At 37.9% G+C, this 24,788-nt stretch overlaps 2 protein-coding genes across 2 annotated transcripts; one reads left to right on the top strand and one right to left on the bottom strand.

The window, feature by feature from the left end:
* The first annotated feature begins 600 nt into the window (after positions 1–600).
* Positions 601–3,667, top strand: LOC145005064 (uncharacterized). The gene is made up of 5 exons (XM_078964111.1): positions 601–1,469; positions 2,185–2,670; positions 2,730–2,797; positions 2,908–3,516; positions 3,624–3,667. The coding sequence occupies exons 1-5, from the start codon at positions 601–603 to the stop codon at positions 3,665–3,667; spliced, it is 2,076 nt and encodes a 691-aa protein (XP_078820237.1).
* Positions 3,668–20,704: 17,037 nt separating this feature from the next.
* RD22 (BURP domain-containing protein) lies at positions 20,705–22,463 on the bottom strand. Its single transcript, XM_078982030.1, has 3 exons — positions 22,330–22,463; positions 22,023–22,128; positions 20,705–21,933 (listed from the first exon to the last, which is right to left on the bottom strand). The coding sequence occupies exons 1-3, from the start codon at positions 22,366–22,368 to the stop codon at positions 20,891–20,893; spliced, it is 1,188 nt and encodes a 395-aa protein (XP_078838156.1). The 5' UTR covers positions 22,369–22,463; the 3' UTR covers positions 20,705–20,890.
* Positions 22,464–24,788: the final 2,325 nt, after the last annotated feature.

The following is a 24,788-nucleotide window of genomic DNA, read 5'->3' as shown; positions in this document are numbered from 1 at the left end:
GATGAATGATCACAAAAACCTAGCCTCAATGTTCTTTTATAGGACCCAAGGCCCAAAATTAGGATTTTGCAGTAAAACACCTACCACACCGTGGCACCTATGGCCATGCCGTGGCGGGTCATTTAAATTCCACGGTCCAAGACATCCCGCCACATTGTGGCCATCCAAAAATAGAAAATTAATACAAAAATTGATTTCTACCTTGAATGAGTGTTACAATTATCCTCCACTTGAATCAGACTTCATTCTCAAAGTCGTCAGCTATAAATAACTCAGGGTAGAGTTCCTGCATCTCCGCCTCAGGTTCCCAAGTCCATTCTGATCCCTTCCGATGCTGCCCATGAACCTTGACTAGTAGGAATACCTTCTATGCAAGGAGTTCGTCTTCTTATCCAATATTGCCACCAGCCTCTCAACAATGTTCAGGTGATCATCAACCTGAATATCATCTAAAGGGATTACTACCTAAACATCATCTATACACAGGGTGTCATAATTTCACAAAGTTATCAACAATCATTCAACTACTCAACTTGAAGAGTAAGTATGGAGTATCAGATAAGTGCTTTACAGAATTATTAGTTTTGATAAAAAAAAAACATGTTACCAGAAGGAAACGAAATGTACAGAAGTACATATGAGGCGAAAAAAGCATTTAAGGCAATGGGTTCAGGGTATACTAAGATACATGCCTGTGTCAACAATTGTATACTTTACAGAAAAGAATACACAGATATGGTAGCATGTGCTACTTGTGGTAAATCAAGATGGAAGGTTGTTGAACAAAAAAATAAAATTTACAACAATATTCCTGCAAAATGTTTGTGGTACTTACCAATTATTACGCGCTTCAAGCGTCTTTTCCAGTCTAAGACAACTGCAAAAGATTTAACATGGCACGCAACAGAAAGAATGGTGGATGTTGGAGTTTTAAGTCACCCAGCTGATTCACCAGCATGGGCTGCCATTAATGACAAATATCCTGATTTTGCTAGCGAACTAAGGAATTTGCGACTAGGCATTTCGGCGAACGGGGTTGATGTGAACAGAGGAAATAGGAGTCATAGTGTTTGGCCTGTTTTAACTGTCATTTACAACCTTCCACCATGGTTGTGTATGAAGAGAAAGTTCATCATGCTTTCGTTATTGATTTCGGGAACACCAGGAAACGATATTGATGTGTTACTAGCACCTCTTATTGATGATCTGCAATTATTATTTGATTTTGGAGTTGAAACATACAATGCATATGCACAAGAGCATTTTAAACTACACGTAGTTGTGTTATGGACTATTAATGATTATCCTGCTTTAGGTACATTAAGTGGTTGCCCATACAGCGGTTTTCAAGGTTGTGCTGTGTGTGGTGAAGATACACACTGCATTAACTCCCTGAATCGAATAAGCAGAGTTATGATGGTCATAGAAGATTTCTACCATATGATCACCCGTTCAGAAGACAAAAGAAGGCATTCAATGGACAACAAGAGTTCTTACCCTCTCCAGAACCTATGAATGGGGAGGAAATATATAACAGGGTAAAATTTATAATTAATAAATGGGGAAAGGTTAATAAGGGCAAGGAGGAAAAAATCCAACAAGCAACAAGTGGAAGAGGTGGGAAGATGAATAAAAAAAGAGAAAATCACACCAACTGGGTACTTCAGATGTGGGCCAGCAAAATAATACATACTGGAAGAAATTCAATATATGGTATAGAGAACTAAGGTATTGACCCGACAATTTGGTTCCACATTGTATAGATTTTATGCATGTAGAAAAGAATGTGGGTGAGAGTTTAACAGGAACTGTTTTGAACGTTCCCGGGAAGACGAAAGATGGTTATGAAGCTTGATTGGATTTGGTTCATTATGGTTTGAAACCAGAGCTGCATCCTCAGATAGAAGGGAACAACACAACACTTCCCACAGCAGGTTGTACATTGACAAAAGAGGAAAAAGACAATTTATGTGAGACTTTATACAACTTAAGGGTTCCACAAGGGCATTGTTCTAATTTTTCTAGTTTGGTGAGTCTAAAGGATAGGAAGTTGATCGGACTAAAATCAAATGACTATCACATGCTCATGCAACAATTTTTTCCCATAGCAATTCGATCTATTATGCATCCACCCACCAGAGTTGCTATTACAAGGTTTTGTTTCTTTTTCAAATGAATATGTAGCAAAGAAATCATAGTGGATGAGCTCGATAAGTTGCAAGAGGAGTTATGTGTAACCTTATGTCTTCTTGATAAACACTTTCCACCATCAGTTTTTGATGTGATGATTCATTTAACCGTTCATCTCACTAGGGAAGTAAAATTATGCGGTCCAATATTCTTTAGATGGATGTACCCATTCGAAAGGTATATGAAGGTTATTAAGGGGAACGTGCGAAATAAAAATAGACCAGAAGAATGCATTGCTGAAAAGAATGTTGCAGAAGAGACAATTGAGTTTTTTAGTCAATTCCTTAAAAGGGTGGACAATGTTGATATTCCACCTAACAATCATAACAATTGTGGAATTCATAAAGGTGTAGATAGTAGTTCTATTACGGACGGTACTCCTATATCAGCTGCTAAATTAGTAGAAGTTTCTGCAGAACTATTCAGCAAAGCACATTTCTTTGTATTGCAAAATACATCTGAAGTACTCCCATATATCAAGTAAGGTTTTTTACATGTATGTTTTTTTTATAATAATATTAACATTAACGTATTGACAGACGACACATGGAATTTTTGGAGCATATACACCCTACTAAACAAAATGCACATCTAGAACAAGAGCATAGTAAAACATTTGGTCATTGGTTACGAAAGGAGGTATATTCTTTTCAAATATGTTGTGTTCTTTGATATTTTGTCTTGATTTCTTAAATTCATAATCTAATTACAATTCAGGTAGAGAGAGAGAGTTAGGGGCCTGTAGAGAAACTATAACAGAGACAATGAGATGGATTTCACATGGACCCAATAAGAACATTATTAAATATGATGTATATGCTATTAATGGCTATACTTTTCGTACAAAAGCTCGTGAAGGTAAAGTTTACCAAAACAGTGGGGTTAGTGTTGTTGCAACTGACACACACATCAGTAAAGAAGTTGTAACATATGCCAAAAACACTTATTATGGTGTTTTACAAGAGATATGGGTACTAGATTATCATTTTAAAAGAATTCCAATTTTCATGTGTGACTGGGTTGACAACAGAAAAGGGGTAAAAAGGGATAAATTCGGGTACACACTAGTTGAACTAAAAAGATTAGGCCATAAAGGTGATCCCTTCATATTGGCCTCACAAGCACAACAAGTATTTTACGTGACAGACCCACTCGATCAAAAAATGTCTATTGTGTTCAAGACACCTCCCAAAAATTACAAAGATACATATGAAGATGTAGATGAAGAATTTAGTACTATTGTTCCTCATAATGATAACATATTGCCACGTGTAGACACACTTGACTTGCAAAAGGAAAATGATTATTTTCGTAATGATTGTCACGGTATTCTTTTACGTACGGTACGTGTTTCTTAATGTCATGAATTACATTTGTTGCGATAATATTTCTACTTCTTTTAACGATTAATGATCTTTATTTTTTGTTTGTAGAAGGGAAAGGCCAAAACTTGAGCACATCGTTATGTGGAGAATAAGAAAATGACAAAAAATGACATTGTACTTTACTTAATGTCTTTTTACCATATTATACCATCAAACTATTCTAGTGTAATATTCTTATAACTCAAAGATTTTTTTTGGTTTTTTACTGTTATATTGTTACACATGTTATAACATAAACTGCATGTAATACCAATGTACTTTCGTTATGCAATGTTAAGCAAGTTATGTTGTATTCACTTCATTTATTTATCGTAATATTCTGTTAAAATAAGTTGTATTCTTTTCATTTTTAATGGTGTATTATCTGGTGCAATTAAAAGAATAGATGACAAAAAGGGCAATTTGGTACTTTCTTATAACTCTTATTCAAGACGACATTATTTTTTTTATGACTATATTTACATATAGACACATATAATAGCTGTAAATGTAACTAAATGCTACCTACACACACAATATTTGTTTATTCTTAAAGCCAATTCATAATAATTTGACACACATAATAAAAGGTACATAACTATAAGTAACATATTTAATGAATGACTCCTAATTATAACGATAAGACATTATTTTTCTTTTATGACTATATTTACATATAGACACATATAATAGCTATAAACGCAACTAAATGCTACCTACACACACATTATTTGTTTATTCTTAAAGCCAATTCATAATATTTTGACACACATAATAAAAGGTACATGACCATAAGTAACATATTTAATGAACGACCCCTAATTATAACGATAAGACATTATTTTTCTTTTATTACTATATTTACATATAGACACATATAATAGTTATAAACGTAACTAAATGTGACCTATACACACATTATTTGTTTATTCTTAAAGCCAATTCATAACATTTTGACACACATAATAAAAGGTACATGACCATTAGTAACCAATAGTAACTTCTTTTATATTTTTGCGTAAACTAAATATAACTAGTATAGAACCGCCCTATGGACACACAAATAATTAGTGTGACCAATATTTGTCACCTTTTAGCTACTTTTTCTGTTATGTGGCTAAAAAGGAAACATGTTATAGACACATAGAGAACTAACTCATGTGACGATAATTTTATCTACTGTCTCTCATAAAAAAGTGTGACAATCTTAATCGATATATGTGGCTGATTGTGACCTATGCCTCTTGTTCGAGTGTGACTTATATTTGTCACATTTGGTATAATTAAGTGTCATAAAAGTTTTGATTGTCTATATAATGGCCACACAATCTAATTTAAATGTATCCAAAAACAATCTCTAAGTTTTTTTAGTGACTTTTGGCCACACTTTTAAGAAAAAGTGTCACAGACCGTTTTTCGGAAAGTGTGACCGTAGGTCATTTTTGTACTAGTGACCTATATATGTTGAGCGTGTCAAACCCAAAAAATAAAGGGTACAAATGACTCCTTAAACACTACTACTATGCACTAATAATGTAGTACAAGGTAAGTAGGGTCGATCCACAAAGACACGGGACAAGTGTTTATACCTTTTTGTGGAAGGTACAATAATGTTCACATAAATGGGGGGTTGGTATGCAATGATTAAACAAGTGGATAAAGCAATAAGTAAATGATCAATTAAATGAAACAAATTCAGGATTTGTGATAACTCCAACTCTATGCAAGACAATTTAACAATGTGATTCCAATGATGAAATAATATCTACTCAATTCCACCTAAGTTGGTACTTGAAAGTGTTAACAAGTTCTAACACTTCCCATTCACCAAGTTGTCAAATTCAAAACAAGCTCTTTGAAAATAACCTAACCTTCTAATTTAAGTCTAAACAAGCTCTTAGATAGAAATCAAAAGGTTGCAATAAGATTTATGTGAATGTTGGGAGTTTATGAGTATGTGAATAAGATTTACACTAAATTCATTCGATGGAAATCAATTTAGCATTTGTTACTTAGTGCAATTCACAAAACAATTACGGATTTTGCAATTAGATAACTTGAATGACCTAACCCTAATTCAAATGGTCAATAAGAATTACAATTAGAATCAAATATTCAATTGAAACAAAATCAAATTCACTAGGTAGGAATTGGAAGCAAACATCAAATCACATGATTGAAATCACAACTAAAAAGTCAAGACATAAAGTTGGAGAAACTAGGGTTCTAGCCACTCATGACTAGAACAAAATCACAAATATAGAAAATGAAATTAAAGTTCTTACAAAATGAAATCAAATGTTCCCAAGTGTTAATCAACTCCAAAATCCTCTAGAAAATCGTCTTCTCTACTCTAAAAGTCGACCCCCTAAGTAAAAAGTCGGTTCCCCCTTTAAGAATGGTGAAAAACTGCTTTAAAACCCACGTTTACGTTTACACGGCCCGCGTAAATTAACACTGTCATTTACACGGCCCGTGTAAACGCAAAAATATACTGCACATATATCTATGTTTACACGGCCCGCGTAAACGCAAGGCTTGCATTTACACGGCCATGTAAATCTCTATAAAGCCAAAATCTTCATTTCTTTGATATCTTTCTCCTCGGTGCTCTGCAAGTCCTGAAATTTTGTCTGCAACTTTTATTTACCTCCTCCAACAATATTCTACCTCCAAAAGTCCCTGAAATATCACAAAAGTATTTGAATGAAATTGCCTCATGAAAAATCATGAAAAACATGCAAAATGCATGAGTTTAAGCCTATATGCAATGTACTTTTATGAAATAAAGCTACAAAAGGGGTACATGAAATGCACCTTACAATATACCACCGTTCCACTCACACCACTATCCTCACTGCCACTAGAACACAAGTCATGTCATCACCCTACTCCTTTTGATGCGTAAAATTATACCTACCAGTTTTAAATTTATAGCATAACGAACTTAACTAGCTAGAATGCACCTATTCAGTGTACCTAGTTGAATTATAGAATTAAACGTGGAAAAACAATCAAAAGTGGGTTTTTTTTTACTAATTTTGTAAGTTCAACAACTTAATTCATTCAACTAGCAAATTAACAACTAGAAACTAAGAAAGCAAAGAGAATGTTTTAAATTCAAGATTTAAAGAGTACTTTGTTAGTTTCGAATCCACCCTTTTCCTTATGGTTGATGTCAATTAGATTACTTTTATTTGTTACCAAATTATTATATAACTAGTTTATATGATCAAATTCCTAGTTTTTACCAATTTATTACTTACCATGTAATGATTATTTGGGCTGCTTTTCTATTGGTTCAAGGACCACCTTTGGTCCAAATTCCTCCTTTCTTCTCTATAAATAGTCATAACATGGTAAATTAGGGTGTAACGTTCCGAAATTCAGTTGCATCTCTTAAACCCTTCTTCTTTATGAAGTTGTCAAGTGTAGCCCCTAAAGGAAAAAGTATGGCTATTGAGTACGTTGGGCGTACTGAAGAGTATGTTGCGTGTACTCAAGCACTTACTTTGGATGCAAACTCGCCTAGGTACACTGGGCGTACCCAGGGTTACGCTGGGCGTAGATGGCCCAGATGCAAACCCCTAATAGTGGCTTGTTGACTATAAAAGGAATGATATGGTATTGTTCCCCAGCCACCATTCCTCAGGGAGAAACCCTAGGAGAGCAATATTATCATTATAAAGCTAGTGTGTGAGTGTTCTTGAGCTAGAAAGAGGCTTTGTGTGTTAGTGAAAAAGAAGAGGAGGTTCTTTTGGAGGCTAGAAGTTGGAGTCAAGCTTGGATCTGAGTTCTACAGAGGGAGGAGCTTCACTTGGAGGTAAAAGGCTTAACACTTTCCTTGTCATTTTTTTTGTGCTTCATGGACCAATTTTTAGGGTTTTTGGTCCCCAAGGTGGAGACTGTATGAGCAAATGGTCTCCATAAGCTTAGATCTGCCATATTTCAGAGTAATATGAGTTGTAGGTTCATAAAAATCCAATCTTGGATGTGAATATTAAGTCATGCATGAGTTTAGGGCTTAATGGGGAAAGAGGTTATATGATTGAAGTGAATGGTGATCTTTACAGCCATGCAAATGCTTAAAGGTTTCAACTTTATGGATTAAGTGACCTTAAAAAAGTTAGATGTGGAGTTTGAGTTTATGTCTTAACCGTTTAAGACCAAAAATCCATAAGAGTATGAAACTGAGACTTACGTTGGGCGTAAATCTTAGTACGCGTAGCGTAAGGGTTTGAGACCCCGATTTTGGATCGCCGGAGTACGCCCTGTGTACAAGAGCTGGTACGCACCACGTACTGCCCCCTGTTGACTTTTGTTGACTTTTAGGGTTTTAGTCAACATTTGGACTTTTAGGTCAAGGAGGGGTAAAATGGTGTTTTACCCTTCTGTGGGATTCTAGAAAGGGATTTAATCTAGCCTTTATGAGCCATTATTTTTTGAGGATATTGTTAATGTGAATAGGCGGGGGCTAGATCAGTATATTCGTGTGCGAGATTATCCGAGTTACCCGAGGTGAGTCTTCTCACTATACATTACCTAGAGTGGTATCTATGTGTAGACCGGATGGTCTTGTGTGCTATGTGTATGTATGAGATTATGTGCATTATGATATATGTATGCTATGTGTTGTATAGACTAGACCGGATGGTCCAACTATATAGACCGGACCGAAGGGTCCAACGAGGTATGACTGGACCAGAGGGTCCAACGAGCTATGGGACTGGAGGGTACCACTGAGACACATCGACCGAAGGGTCATACTGTAGCCTCGAGTGGCATATGTGTTGTGTGTGGTATTTTGTGGAACTCACTAAGCATTTATGCTTACTGTGTTGTGTGTTATGTGTTTCAGGTACCTGTGAGGATCGCGAGAAGGCGCCGGCATGACCATACACATAGATGGAGTTTTATTTACATTGAGATCTTGGTATTTGTTTATTGAGATGATGTTGATACATGGATTTTGATATTATATATGAATTTTTGTTGTATTTTGAAATATAATAAATTGTTTTGAAAATTTACGTTGTTACAAGTTGGTAAGAGCCTTGGTTTGAGGGATTCGGATGCTCCTTCGGGAGTTTCTAAACTCAAACCGAGGATATGAGAAATTTTTTCACAATAAAACAATTTTTCTAAAAGTGTAAAAGGTTTTGAAACGAGCAAAACAGAGTAGTGTGTACGATCACCTAACGCCCGATCAATGATTTCCCAAAATACACTTACATTATGTGTTATGAGATATGATATGATATGTTATACTTGCTAGAGTAGGCTAAGTATTCATATTAGGAGTAAAGTGGCCTGATTTATGATGCCTTAGCCTGGGAGATTACTGCTACTATGAGATGCTTCGAGAGTGAGTAGGTAGCAGTGAGGAGCTTATGAGAAGTCCACCGAAGGGTAGCCTACGCTTAGCAAGATATAGAGTACTCGTGATTTGGGATCCTAGGAGTAGGACTTGGAATGAATATCGATGCAGTATGGAAGGTAGTATAGGGCCCGTACTACTAAAAACACGGAATCAGTGTACAATGCAAGTAAGAATCCTTAGGGTACTAAGGAAAAAGTAGGTTTAAGTTATCGGGTGCGAGTATACTCGAGTGAGTCTTTGATATTTTTATGTTGTATTTCAGAGACATCATGGTTGGGACACGCCACATACCAGAGGCGAGTGGCGTGAGTGATGAGGAGCTTCGTCAGATGATCCACGATGAGGTGGCTGCAGCTATCCGTGCAGAGATACCAGAGATGTTTAGGTGTATGAAGCCCACCTTAATTGAGACGTTTGACAACAGATACACAACGGTTACTGAGGTTGCGGCTGCTGCAGCTGCTGCGGCTATGGCTGTTGCTAGACCTTAGGGGGGTGACTCGTTGTTGTATCGGGAGTTCAGCAACATGAAGCCACCGGAGTTCGATGGGACGCATGATTCCGATTGTTGCGATGATATGGATTTATAATATCGAGGGATGCTTCTACACCTGCTCGTGTTCGGAGCATCCAAGGGTTCGTTTTGCACTGAACCATCTTCGCTTGGGGGCGAAGGACTGGTGGAAGTTTGTGACGGCAGACTTCACTACTGCAGAGCTTACTGTGGTGACCTGGGAGAGGTTCACCGCGATGTTTCAAGATGAGTATGTTCCCCCTGTGGAGAGGGAACGTCTAGCCAAGGAGTTATTGTCCCTCAAGCAGGGAATTGAGTATGTTATAGTGATTACGAGGATGTTTCATGAAAGGGTGTAGTTTTTCCCTGAGCACGTGTCTTCTGAGCAGGCACGTATGAGCCGGTACTTGAGCATACTGAGGAGGGATATTCGTGAATTCGTGGTGAACTCGTCATACCGGACATTTGCTGAGCTCCAGGAAAATACCCGGAAGCAGGAGATTGAGTTGGAGACTCAGGTCAGGGAGGAGGCCGAGTCTCAGAGGAGGGACAAGCGACTGGCGCAGGCTCTACCGGAAGTCAAGCGGGCAAAGCCCAGTGATTCGAGATCTGGGGGTCCGAAGGGCCGCACTTGTAGGAAGTGTGGCAAGAGCCATGAGGGGGTGTGCAGAGCTGGGGTATGTTACAAGTGTAGGAATACGGGGAATTTTGCGAGGGATTGCCCCAAGGGATTCTCAGTTTTCTTTCATTGTAACCAGACTAGCCATCGGAAGGCCGAATGCCCACAACTACTACAGGGATCAACGCAGGGATCTGCACCTACTGCTAGAGATACCAAGACCCGGCCAGTAAAGGCCGAGACACCAAAGGCTCGTGGTAGAGCCTTCAAGTTGACAGCGGATGAGGTCCGCGCAGCTCCCGATGTCGTGGCTGGTATGTATTCTTTCATCTATTTATTTTGAGTTTGAGATATTGTGCTTATATTATGGTATCCGTAGGTACTTTTCTTGTGAGTTCGGTACTTGCTTTGGTGTTATTTGACTCGGGTGCGAGTCGATATTTCGTTTCTTTAGCATTTAGTCAGCACATCAGTATCTTTCGAGAGGCGTTGAGTCGACCTCTCCGAGTTTCCATAGCTGAAGAGCAAGCGATATATGCTACTGAGGTGATTCGGGGATGTGTACTCTAGATCTTCAGTGTTGAGTTTCCGATAGATCTGATCCCGATTGCAATGGGGGATGTTTGTGTCATCGTTGGCATGGACTGGTTGAGCATATTTGGAGCGATTATCGACTGTGAGCGACAGTTGGTGACCATACAAGACCCTAGTGGGGCAGTACTTATGATGTACAGCGAGGGTATCCGTTCTGGGTCAACGTTTTGTTCGGCTGCTAAAGCGACGCAGAGTCTACAACATGGTTGTAGTGGGTTTGTGGCCTATGTGATGGACACATGAGTGGCCGCGGAGAGACCGAGTACAGTTAATGATGTACCAATAGTGCGAGAGTTCCCGAATGTTTTCCCTGAGGATGTGTCGGGTGTGCGTCCCAAGAGGCAGGTGGAGTTTCGTATCAATTTAGTCTCGAGATCAGCGCCTATATCCAAGGCACCTTATCGCCTCGTGCGACAAGAGATGCAGGAGTTATCCTTGCAACTTTAGGAGCTGCTGGGGAAGGGGTTTATTCGACCGAGTAGCTCCCCGTGGGGAGTGCCGATCCTTTTTGTCAAGAAAAAGGATGTTCACACCGGATGTGCATTGATTATCGGGAGTTGAACAAGTTGACGGTCAAGAACCGTTACCCCTTACCAAGGATCGATGATCTGTTTGATCAGTTGCAGGGAGCGTCTTGGTTCTCCAATATTTATTTGAGGTATGGATATCATTAGATGAGAGTGCGGGATGAGGATATCCAGAAGACGGCATTCAGAAATGGTTATGTGCATTACGAGTTCGTGGTGATGCCTTTTGGGCTTACCAATGCACTGGCAACGTTCATGGATCTCATGAACAGGGTGTGCAGGTCGATGTTGGTTCGTTCGGTGATCGTGTTCATCGATGATATATTGGTGTATTTGAGATCCAGAGAGTAGCATGAGGAGCATTTGAGGGAGATCCTCTTAGTTCTGAGATCGGAGAGGCATTACGCCAAATTCTCCAAGTGTGATTTCTGGTTACGAGAGGTCCAGTTCTTGGGGCATCTCGTCAACCAGAATGGGATATTGGTTGATCCGGCCAAGACTGAGGCATTGATGAGTTGGAAGGTGTTGAGATCCCCTACTGAGATTAGGAGTTTTCTAGGGTTGGCCGGCTATTATCGGAGATTTATCAAGGATTTCTCCAAGATTTCCGTTCCTCTCACCAGGTTGACCTGGAAGGGCGTGGCTTTTAGTTGGGGTCCTGAGCAGCATGCCTCATTCGAGACACTTCTCCATAGATTATGAGAAGCCTCGGTATTAGCCCTTCTAGAGGGGATGAAGGATTTTGTGGTGTATTGTGATGCATCGATATCGGGATTGGGTGTGGTGCTGATGTAGAGAGGGCACGTGACAACATACACATCGAGGCAGCTGAAGCCTCATGAGACGAGGTATCCTACCCCTGATTTGGAGTTGGGGGCAGTGATGTTCACCCTCAAGATCTGGCGTCACTTTTTGTATGGGGTTCGGTGTACCATATACACGGACCACAAGATCTTGAAGTATTTGATGGATCAGCCCAACCTGAATATGCACCAGAGAAGATGGTTGGATGTGGTAAAGGATTATGATTGTGAGATCCTGTACAACCCGGGCAAGGCTAACGTTGTAGCCGATGCCTTGAGCCATAGGGCGGAGAGTGCCCCGATTCGAGACGTTTGTATGAGGTTGACGGTGATGACTCCGGTGTTGGACATTATTCGGAAGGCCCATGCAGAGGCCGTGATACCGGAGAACCGCAAGAGAGACCGGATAATCGGGCAAGTACCTGAGTTCGTTACCGATAGCTGAGGGCTTATGACATTTCAGGGTTGGATTTGGGTGCCATTTACGGGAGAGGCACGTACCATTCTGATGGAAAAGGCACACATGTCGAGGTTCTCGATCCATCCCGGTGCCACTAAGATGTATTTGGCCCTGCAGAGAGACTATTGGTGGCCTTGTATGAAGATGGATGTTGCATGGTTCGTTGAGAGGTGCTTGACTTGTCTCAGGGTCAAGTCCGAGCACCAGTATCTGCACGGGAAGTTGCATCCACTTGAGGTTCCCCAGTGGAAGTGGGAACAAATTTCTATGGACTTTATCACCAAATTGCCAAGGACCGCTAGTGGTGTCGATGCAATTTGGGTGATCGTCGACCGGCTGACGAAGAGTGCTCACTTCCTTGCTATCAGTGAGAGCTCTTCTACAGAGAGACTGGAAAAGTTGTATGTGAGGGATGTGGTATCATGATAGGGAGTACCAATCTCGATTGTGTCAAATCGAGATGTACGTTTCACTTCCAGGTGCTGGAAGAAGTTCCATGAGGAGTTGGGCACGGGGCTACATTTCAGTACCGCTTACCACCCACAGACGGACGGATAGAGTGAGCGTATGATTCAGACACTCGAGGACATGCTTCGAGCATGTGTGTTGGACTTCGGAGGAAGTTGGGACACGTATTTGCCATTGACTGAGTTTTCCTATAACAACAGCCACCATTTGAGTATTGGTATGCCTCCCTTCGAGTTGTTGTATGGGAGGAGGTGTCGGACTCTCATCTGCTAGGGAGAGGTAGGGAAGTGAGTGATAGGCAGCACTGAGATAGTGCTTCAGACGACAGAGCAGAAACAACATGTCAGACATAGGTTGTTAACAGCTCAGAGTCGCCAGAAGAGTTATGCGGATAGGCGATGGTCCGACCTCGAGTTCCAGGTGGGAGACTTCATACTCCTGAAGGTATCTCCTTGGAAGGGAGTGATCCGATTCTGGAAGAGGGCAAGCTGGGACCCTAGTACATTGGTCCTTTCAGGGTGACCGATAGGGTGGGCAGGGTAGGATACTGTTTGGAGGTACCTGCGGAGTTGAGCCAGATACATGATACCTTCCACGTGTCTCAGTTGAGGAAGTGTATTCCCGATGATACGACAGTTGTACCACTGGAGGATATTCAGGTGGATGCGAGCATGAATTACGTTGAGAGACCAATCGCAATAGTGGATCGGAAGATCAAGGTTCCGAGGAATAAGGAAGTGCCCCTGATTCAGCTCCAGTGGCAGCACCGGAGAGGGTCCGAGCTGACTTGGGAGCCGGAGTTGGGGATGCGGGAGCAACATCCGGAGTTGTTTACGGCATGAGACTTCGAGGGCGAAGTCTGGTTCTAGTAGGGGAGAATTGTAACATTACGAAATTCAGGTGCATCTCTTAAACCCTTCTTCTTTATCAAGTTGTCAAGTTTAGCCCCTAAAGGAAAAAGTATTGCTATTGAGTACGATGGGCGTACTGAAGAGTACGATGCACATACTCAAGCTCTTACTTTGGACACGGACTCGCCTAGGTACGCTGGGCGTAGCTGGCCAAGATGCAAAACCTAATTGTGGCTTGTGGACTATAAAAGGAATGATATGGTCTTGTCCCCCAACCACCTTTCCTTAGAGAGAAACCCTAGGAGAGAAATATTATCATTCTAAAGCTAGTGTTTGAGTGTTCTTGAGCTAGAAAGTGCCTTTGTGTGTTAGTGAAGAAGAAGAGGAGGTTCTTGTGGAGGCTAGAAGTTGGAGTACAAGCTTGGATATGAGTTTTACATACGGAGGAGCTTCACTTGGAGGTAAAAATCTCAAAGCTTTCCTTGTCATTTTGTTTTTTGCTTCATGGACCAATTTTTAGGGTTTTTGGTCCTAAGGTGGAGACTTTATGAGCAAATGGTCTCCATAAGCCTAGATCTGCCATATTTCAGAGTAATATGAGTTGTAGGTTCATAAAAATCCAATCTTGGACGTGAATATTAAGTCATGCATGAGTTTAGGGCTTAATGGGGAAAGAGGTTATATGTTTGAAGTGAATGGTGATCTTTACAGCCATGTAAACGCTTAAAGGTTTCAACTTTATGGATTAAGTGACCTTAGAAAAGTCAGATCTGGAGTTTGAGTTTATGTCTTAACTGTTTAAGACCAAAAATCCATAAGAGTATGAAAATGAGACTCACGTTCGGCGTAAATCTCAGTTGCGCAATTTAACGGTTTGAGACCCCGATTATTGATTGTCGTAGTACGCCCCACGTACAAGAGCTGGTACGCGCCGCGTACTGCCCACTGTTGACTTTCGTTGACTTTTAGGGTTTTAGTCAACATTTCGACTTTTGGGTCAAGGAGGGGTAAAATGGTCTTTTATCCTTTTTGTGGGATTGTAGAAAGGGAGTTAATCTAGCCTTTGAGAGCCATTATTTATTTGAGGATATTGTTTATGTGAATAGGTGGGGGCTAGATCAGTATATTCGTGTGTGAGATTATCCGAGTTACCCGAGGTGAGTCTTCTCACTATACATTACCTAGAGTGGTATCTATGTGTAGATCGGAGGGTCTTGTGTGCTATGTGTATGTATGAGATTATGTGCATTGTGATATATGTATGCTATGTGTTGTATAGACCAGACCGGAGGGTCCAACGATATAGACCGGATCGAAGGGTCCAACGATACAGACCGGCCCGAAGGGTCCAACGAGCTATGACCGGACCAGAGGGTCCAACGAGCTATGGGACTTGAGGGTCCCGTTGAGACACATCGACCGAAGGGTCATATTGTAGCCTCGAGTGGCGTATGTGTTGTATGTGGTATTTTGGGGAACTCACTAAGCATTTATGCTTACCGTGTTGTTTGTTATGTGTTTCAGGTACCAGTGAGGATCGCGGGAAGGCACCGGCATGACCGTACACATAGATGAAGTTTTATTTACATTGAGATCTTTGGATTTGTTTGTCGAGATGATGTTGATACATGGATTTTGATATTATATATGAATTTTTAATATATTTTGAAATAAAAAAAAATTGTTTTGAAAATTTACGTTGTTACATGCGGGTTGACTCGGTTTTACATAAAAGTGTTTACAATAATCTTTCTTGCACAAGCTTTGTTAATTGCCCGACTTGTGATTTGAATACTCAAAATGGATGCTTGTTGATCTATATATGTTGCATCAGTTGCATCATGTCTTTTCTTGCTAGCTTCCATAAATCTAATCAAAATTGACTAAAGAGCGATTATCTTCTCGGATTGGACTTCCTCTTTTTGGTTGAGGTGATGATTTAATTGTTGATAATCTGTCGTATCTCCAATTGAATAGCATACTCGAACCCTCTTGTACTCCAATTTACAATCCCTTGTAGAATGGGGTCCCTCACAAGCTCCGCACCTATCTTGTACCACATTAATTGATTCGCCCATATTTGTGATCTTATTTTCCATGGCGTCGAGTTAAGCCATTACCAACGTTAAGACTTTAGAAGCTCAATCTCAATTCACTTTTCTTCCTGTGATATCCTCCGTTGTGTTGTGATACTCCCTTGAATGCTTGGCGAATTCTTCAATTAATGCTTTGTTAGTTGTAACATACACGTTTTGAAATTTTGTTTTGTAATGAATAAAATTGTAAAATACTATGTGAAATTGAGTGTTGAGTTCTAACAGATGGTTTTTACTAGAAATGAAGTAAAACTATGTATAGAATCACTTAGAAAATATTGGAAGTCTTATGAGAATCCAATTAAAAGCCAAATAGTGAAATTTAGCGAAAATATAAAATTTTAAATAAGTAAAATTTTATTATTGAAGGTTGTAAATAATCTCGTTAGAAACTTGTAGGCGAAAACCTCGTCGAAATCCGAGTTATAACGAAGAAGTTATGACCAATCGAAGATCCGCGATAAAACCGACACGACACCGAATGACGTAAAAAGTGAGTTTTTGATAAATTACTTTTTAGCCTTATTAAACCGAGAAATTCGATAAAAAGAACGCCAAAATCTGACTTCATATGAGGAAGTTATGATTTTGCTAAATTTTGGATTAGCAGTAGATAGCTAAAAACTCGAATTTTAGATCGAGTGATATTTGACCGATACATCCTAAATGAAAATTGAAGTTCTCTTCATTTGTAGTACAACGGTAAAAAGTCTGATGAAAACGGATGTCAGATGAAGAAGTTATGAATTTTTAACGGATTTTCCTATCCCGGTCTGTTAAAAATAATAATAACAAAATTAAAGTCAAAATTAGCTGACGAAGTCTAAACGAATGTTGTAGAGCATAATTTTAGCTACGCGTGCATATAAGGAACGTCAAAAACGGAGCTCGTATGCGAAAGTTATGGATTTTAGAAGTTCGAGGCTCAATCTTCGAAAAATCTCGCATGAGTGGTCCGGATTCGGCCACGTCCTTTGCACGAATTAGCTCGTCATCCGAGTCGTGGCGCATCCGAGGAGCGACGCGTGTCGCACACCTGTCCGAGTCTCGCATACTGAGCCACGTCCGAGCCTCGTAGAGGCCTCGTGGCCCTCGCACTTCCTGCCGCGTGTCCGAAGCTCGCATGAGCCACGTATCCTCTCCGGATCCGAGCTTCATAGCTACGACGTGGAGCTTCCTCAGCCAAGCAATCCTCGGTCTCGCACCCTATAAAAGGGAGACATGCGAGACTTGCCGACTAACTTTGAATTTTTGACACTTTTTCACCTTAATTCCATATATTCACTATTTTGACTTTCCCCGAAGCCCCGGTATGAATTTTAGCACCCGAAACACGTCCCAAAGCCCCCGAGAAGCCCGAAATATTTTATCTTTTCGGTTTTGAAGCCCTATCTTCGCAGAGCCCGATTTTCAATTAAGCTCTCGGTTTTCAACATAGAAAGTCATATTTGAAGCCCTACCATCACCTGTTGTATGTGCTCGTAGGCATCCTTCTGGTCCTTCCCAAAGAATGGTAGATCTTTTAGCATACTAAGAATGTGTCTTGGGAGCTTAAACTTTATCGTCGTTGGAATTTTTGGTGGAACAAGACCCGACCCATTATCTTTCATCATACGTCGATTGTACGCTTCCACCATCATAGTCGTGATGTCCCCTATCTTTTCTACTAATACAAAACTAGAAAAACACGTGTAAAACGAGCAAAAAACAAAGAAATAAAATTAAAACTGAAAATTACCGGTACCCATGTCGTCACCTGGGAGGTGCTACGTCGTGGGAGCTATTGAAGCAGAAAACTAAAAATACAAGAAAGTAACTTTTTGCGGGGTTTTTCCCACAAAAAAATGATTGATTATCCTAAAGCAATTAGATTAAAAACTAAAATCAGTTGTTTCCTGGCAACGACACCAAAAACTTGATGTGCACAATTATATCTACCTGTTTTAAATCTATATTCTAACGAACTTACTAACTAGAATGCACCTAGGCAGTGTACCTAGTGGATTTATAGAATAGTTTAGGTATCTCGGGTGTCAATCATAGTGAATGTTATTTAGCTAATAAAAGAACAACTAAAAATAAAATTAGGAAAAACAGTCAAAAGTGGAGGGTTTTAATGATTTTCCTAGTTCGACAACTTAATTCAATCAACTAGCAAATTAACAACTAGAAACTAAGCAAGCAATGAGAGCAATTTTAATTCAAGATTTAAAGAGTACTTTCGTTAGTTCCGAATTCCCTCTTTTTCCTATGGTTGATTTCTAGTAGAGTACTTATGTTGGTAATCAAATTATTATATAACTATTTTATAACCCGTGAGAACAACGGGTATAAAATTAATTAAAATTTTATATTAAAAACTCAAAATTATTAATTAATTATTTTAAATAAATTATTACTTAAGTGATATTTTTTTTAGTTATATAAAACTATAATCGTTGATTTAAATAAATGCGTGAAGGTATATCACCTTATAATCTGTACTTATTTTATTTTATTTTTTAATCTAATGTTATTAATTTAATATAATTAAATTGCAAAATTTAAAATTTGAAATTCAAAAATTAAGAATCAATTATTAATTTAATGTAATTAGATAGAAATTTAAAATCGATAATTAATAGGTTGACAAGTGGCATGATAGGTACATATAATATTAATGATGAGTTCTAATAGTATGACACTTGTCAATAGGAGATTAAACATATTTATTAATTAGAATAGGAAGTTGTTATTATGATCAAATTCCTAGTTTTTACCAATTTATGACTTACCATGTAATGATCAAACACGAAATTGATATAAAGATAAATTTGCTATGCATGGTAAATCTAAGAGTTACTTTTCTATGATCACGTCAAGCAACCAAGCACTAATTATGGATCAATTATGCTCTCTAGCACAGTTACATTACTAACTTTCATCACCTATCTCTAGCATTCAATGATCATAAATAACTAGATAACAAATTAATGCAATAGAATGATCATCTACCACACATAACTTGAAGGAAAGGCAATAATAATTAGAACTTCAACATGCAAGGAATAAGATTTATCAAACACTAGAAACCAACATAAAAATGTCCATAAATTCGAAATCAACAAATATGTTAAGGGTTCATCATCTCCAACGAAAGTTTAGGGTGATTGGCAGATAATCAAAGCAGAAACAAACAATAAATATGTTTTAACTTGAAAATACATGGTGAAATGTGCCAACCGAGTAATCGAATGATGATCTTCCTTTAAAAATCTCCAAAGCTTTAATTCGAAACCAAATCTCCACTTCCAAGGTTTCTCTAGAGGATATTAGCGGCAGATCTTGATTTAATTCTCTAGCCAACTCCCAAAATTCGACCTAAAAGTTCAAAATATATAGATGCCAAATTTAGCTTCCCACGGCGTGGCGACCATTAAAAACGTGTGTGCCAAATGTCTCGGAAGATTTTGTGTAGGAAAGGTGGCCACGTCGTGGCATCTAGATTGCCACGTTGTTGCATACATTCTTTTGCACACCTCTTATTTGTTATTTTTTATTGAATGGTAACTTCGAGCTCCATGTTTCCATCAATCTTTAGTTTTGGTCCTTTTCTTTGAGATTATCCATTTTTGGTTGCAAAATAGAATTTAACTTAATAAGTACCAAATATTTTTTTAATTCACCAAAATATAGCTTAAAATATATTAAAATAATACCTAAAATATGTATAAATATTACAATATCACCTTTCAACTCCCTTACAACCACCATAACACTAATCATGTCACAATCCCACTCTTGTCACCATCCTCACAACCAACATGACCAATTTGAAATCTCCAAACTCAATAAAGAAATCATTTGTTACTTTCACAAAATAACTAATCTACATAATACCAAATCATAATGCATTCTCTTAACTTGTATAATTATTCTAACATTCAAATAGATATTTTTGGATATAAAAGGTACAAAGCCACAAACATGACCAAAAAAATTTTGGAGACAAACATTACCATTCAAACGTAACATATTCCAAACTTTACCATTATCAATATGGATATCATATTTTAGGATACATACATTGCCAAGCACATTGAAAGACTTTTTTTCGACACAAACACTACACTACGAACCAATATAAAAAAACCTAATCTTGGAATAAACCTATATACAATTGTCCCATTCTTGGTGGAGCCTTAGCATTTCCGGTGGGAACATAAGCTTACCCTTGGATACTAAAAATACACTAAGAACATTGTCCCTCTTTTCTCCAAAATTCTTGCCTAGCCAACACCCATCCATGTGGTTTTCATATATGATATCTCCCATATAAAAGCCACTCACCATAATTTCAAGAGGAATCGGCCTAATTTTCTCCACTGTGACAATCTCCCTAAAGGGACTGTTGTCTCCACCATTAAGCAGAATTCGATATATATTGAATGATGACCTCTCGAACGGTTAAAATAGCGATGACATTGACAAAGTAGTAAGATTCTTGAAGCCTTTTTTGTTGATGGATACATCAACTATATCGTCTATCTCAAATGGCATGATTTGACTTTGACAACATCAATTTGAATTTCAATTCCAACAAGGGTATGATCAGTTAAAACTTAGGAGACTACGGTGGTGTGTTACCGACGAGAAGACGAAGTGAAGGGGTACGGAATCTGATGCATTAGGGTTTTTCTAACAACAACAGTGAATTGGTTTTTTCAAAAGGATCTAAGGACTCTAACTAGATGGAGTTAGGGTGATGGACCATGGCTGCAAGGAAAGCAAACCACAAGGACCAACTATATTATAAATTTAATAGTAGGACTCTTACTGAGATTTAACGTCAGAAAACATAACAAAATAGAAAAAGTAGTATTTATTACTTAACTTTACAAATACTGATCATAAACCGATCATATAGAAAGATGCAGCAAATCCTTAATAAAATAGTTTCATTACTAAACCTTATAGATTGTCCAGAAAAGGACACACACACGCACAACATGTATAGGTGTAACATGAACTTCCTGCAGTGTTTATTAGTATGGAACCCAAACAACATGATCCTCGGGTAAGAAATGGCAAACTGGAACACTTCCTGGTTTGACTTTGAGCACTTGAAACGCCAAATGTTTTGGATTCCACTTCGAAGTGTCTGTATGGCAAACAGCCACAGCTTTAGCTTTCGTACCATCAGCTCCCACCAAAGAAACAGAATACGCTCGAGTGCTAACAGTTTTGTGGCAATAAAAGACAGCATATGCGTAGTTTTGCTTGTGGCAAACCACAGCTTTATCTGCTGCAAGTTTCTTGGCTCCTTCAATCGTGTACTTTTGTAACGGAGTACTTTCTTTAGCGTTTACCTCTGTTGATATCGCTTTAACGTTTTTACCTAACTTGCTTGTACTAAAATCGACCATGGACTCTAACGAGGTAGCACAATACTTTTCCTCGCCTTCAATGCCTTTGTTCTCGCATTCACTTAGTGTTTGTTTCATGTCTTGGGCTTCCACGGAATCGGATTTTATCGAGAACTCATTGTAGATTTGAGGAAGCTTGTTTGATGAAAATGGTATAGAGTCAGCTACCTGTCTTGGTAAGAACGTGGCTTTTTGGTCGTCTTTAATGAAATGCAACTTCATCTCCGTGCCTTGATGCAAGTCGTTTTCCAAGAAAAAGAACGCTACGTTTGGGTTATCCTTGAGTTGATCTGCTGAAGCAGCATAGTTGTACACGAATGGATTTGGTCCTTTACCTACTCCCACGTAAACTGGCTTACCTTTGTGACCTGTATGCACGGCTACACCACCTTTTCCAACACCAACATTCGTCCGTTTCCCTGGTTTTCCGGTATGCACACCGACACCACCTTTTCCAACACCAACATCCGTCCGTTTCCCTGGTTTTCCGGTATGCACACCCACACCACCTTTTCCAACCCCTACGTTTGTTCCTTTTCCGGTGTTAACAGTCACTCCGCCTTTTCGAACACCTACATTTGTTCTTTTCCCTGGTTTTCCAGTGTGCACGGCTACACCGCCTTTCCCAACTCCGACTGCAGTGTTCATCTCTTCCGACCATTCTGTAAATCAACAAATTATCTCAACCAAATATGTAGTGATTACTTTAAACGAAAAACAATAAAGGAATCAGAAATTAACATTTACGAACCTGCAGTTGGTACAAGATCCTTGATTGCTTTGGGCATAGGACTGTTTGGCAATACAGACTTCCAGTAAACATCAGGAGTCACTGCATGACTAGCCACCAGCGCTAGCTGTTGGAAACCACAAATAAATGAAATCAGCTCCAAAATATCATTTCATACAGAAGCAAAACCGAAACTGAAACTGGACCAGAATCTCGCGGACCATTTTCGTGGTGCACAATGATGTTAGACCTTTTATTGTGATAAAGTTATTAAAGATTATAAATTTTAAGATACCCAAATATCTAGTGATGATAGGAATATACTTACAGAAAAAAGTGTATAAACGTTGAGAAGATTGAACTTCATTGGAGAGAAATGAAAGTGAAACCAAACTGAATTTGGAAGTTAGTGTTTGATGATGAATGGAGAGTGGGTCTGGTGAAGTACTTATAGTGGAGTTAATTAATACATAATGCAATACTCCACCAAGAAGGACGACATGTTATAATTATCCCAACCACCAACTGCAAATATCAAGTATGCCATGCCCACATGTAGGTAATTAAGGCCGGCAATCATATATAGACTTGATGAAGGAAATATTTGACTTTGAATAGGGATGAGCAAAGGAATCAACCCGGTTGGAACGGGTCCGAATTGGACCTGGTTCAGGAACCGAATTCGGTTGGAATTAAGAACCGAACCAGACCGCTGGTTCAACCGGTTCCCGGTTCCTCTTGTCGTGTGTTCAAAAAATAGCAACATATGGTTCCGTTTTTGCCTGTTGTATCGGTTTTTGCTGGTTCCACCGGCTCCGGTTCTACCGGTTCTCGGTTCCAAAAATCCACAAGAATACCGTCCTGTTCCCAGCCCGATCGATTCTATCCGGTTTGGATTTCGATACCGGTTCCGATTCCGGTCGGTTCCCCAGTCCAAGTGCTCATTCCTAACTTGGAATATATCAACCAGAGACAAACTTTTGGAGTTGTTTCTAAAAGTAGTAATGTGTTATAATGTTATGTATAAATAGCTAGGTTGGTTTTCATAATGTTTTTTTAGCAATAGGCAATGTTTAAAAATACGGGTTAATCCGGCCAGTCAAATTAATTGAACTGATATGGTGAATTTAGGATTACGAAATAAAGTTTGATCTTTGATGTCAAGATGGTTGATTTCCTATTGTGATATTTATTTCATGATTGTAAATATTTGGTTAGAGGTTTTATACGAGATAAAATTTTGTAAATGGTCTTTCTAATTTACTAAAGGTTACAAATTTAGTTCTTCTGAATTTTGTTCATAATCCCTTTGGTTTCCAAAGGTTGTGTGAATGATCATTTTTGCCAACACTTTCATTTTGGTCCATTACTACGAAAGTAATTTGGTTTTTTTACATAACAGAGTCTGACTTTGTAACCATGGATAAACCATGATATAATTTTGTCTATGTTTTTTGTTTATGAGTTTGTGACATTTTTAGAGTTCTATTTTTTATAATGTCATTTTAACTCCTTCATTTTGAACTTTTTTAAAATGTTATTTTTACCAATCTCTTTTTAAATTTTTTTTGTTTATCCCTATAGTATATATATATATATATATATATATATATATATATATATATATATATATATATATATATATATATATATATATATATATATATATATATATATATATAATTTGATTTTCCTTAATAATTTTTATTTGTTAATCTGAAAAACTAATTTGTTTACCGTCTTTATTTTTATATATTTCTTTGTATAAAATTCAAGGTGGTCAATGTTTCTACTTGAATTTAATATACGTTCTCTTCATTATTATTATTGTTATTTTTGTTTAATTTACTTGTTTTTTGATGCACGTGTTGTTTTAAATTTGAGTTTGTTTACGTTTTAACACACACACATATATATATGTATATATATATATATATATATATATATATATATATATATATATATATATATATATATATATATATATATATATATATATATATATATATATATATATATGTTGTTTTATTGTTTTCGTGCATAATTTTATCTACATTTCTTATGTCTGAGTCGTGTCTAAACCTAGTAAAAATCGGCATGACACAACAACTCGACACAAACTCGGCATGAAATTAGTGGGTTTGGGTAAGGGATTTCGATATGCTTATGTAAATGGGTTGACACGAAATGACATGATAATTAAATGAGTATGATTAGGGTCAAGCCATCTCGAATATGACATGACACGATACGTTTGTTAGGTCTAGTCGAGTCAAATATAATAACTTTCTTTCTTTAACTTAAAAAAACTATTTTTACATACTTATTTTTATATGTGTTGATATAAATTTAAGATGATCAATGTTTCAACATAAATTTAAAACTTTCATTCATTGATTAAAAGAAATTTACTTGTTTTTTTATATATGTGTCGGTATAAATTCAATTTCACCTACATTTCAGTATAACTTTTTTATGTATTCGTGCTTATTTTTACCTATATCTTTATCTTCTTCGTACATAAAAATAACGATAACATAAAAAATAAATAAATAAACACATAGATAAACATAAGAATGTAGGTAAAAAAAACTTACTTGCTTATTTTTTTGGTGTTTATTTTTATCAACTTGCTTATTTTTATTTTTATTTATGTATTTGTGCTTTTTTTACTTAAAAAACAAAATAATCTTGTAAACAAAAGTAAGCACGAAAACATAAAAAAATAGTAATTCAAAACATAATCGAACTCAAATTTATACCGATACGTACATAAAAAATAATTTA

The sequence above is a fragment of the Lactuca saligna genome, chromosome 1 (genome assembly GCF_052625555.1).
Source record: "Lactuca saligna cultivar CGN05327 chromosome 1, ASM5262555v1, whole genome shotgun sequence".
NCBI lineage: Eukaryota > Viridiplantae > Streptophyta > Magnoliopsida > Asterales > Asteraceae > Lactuca > Lactuca saligna.
This window is presented reverse-complemented; position numbering and strand designations above follow the sequence as displayed.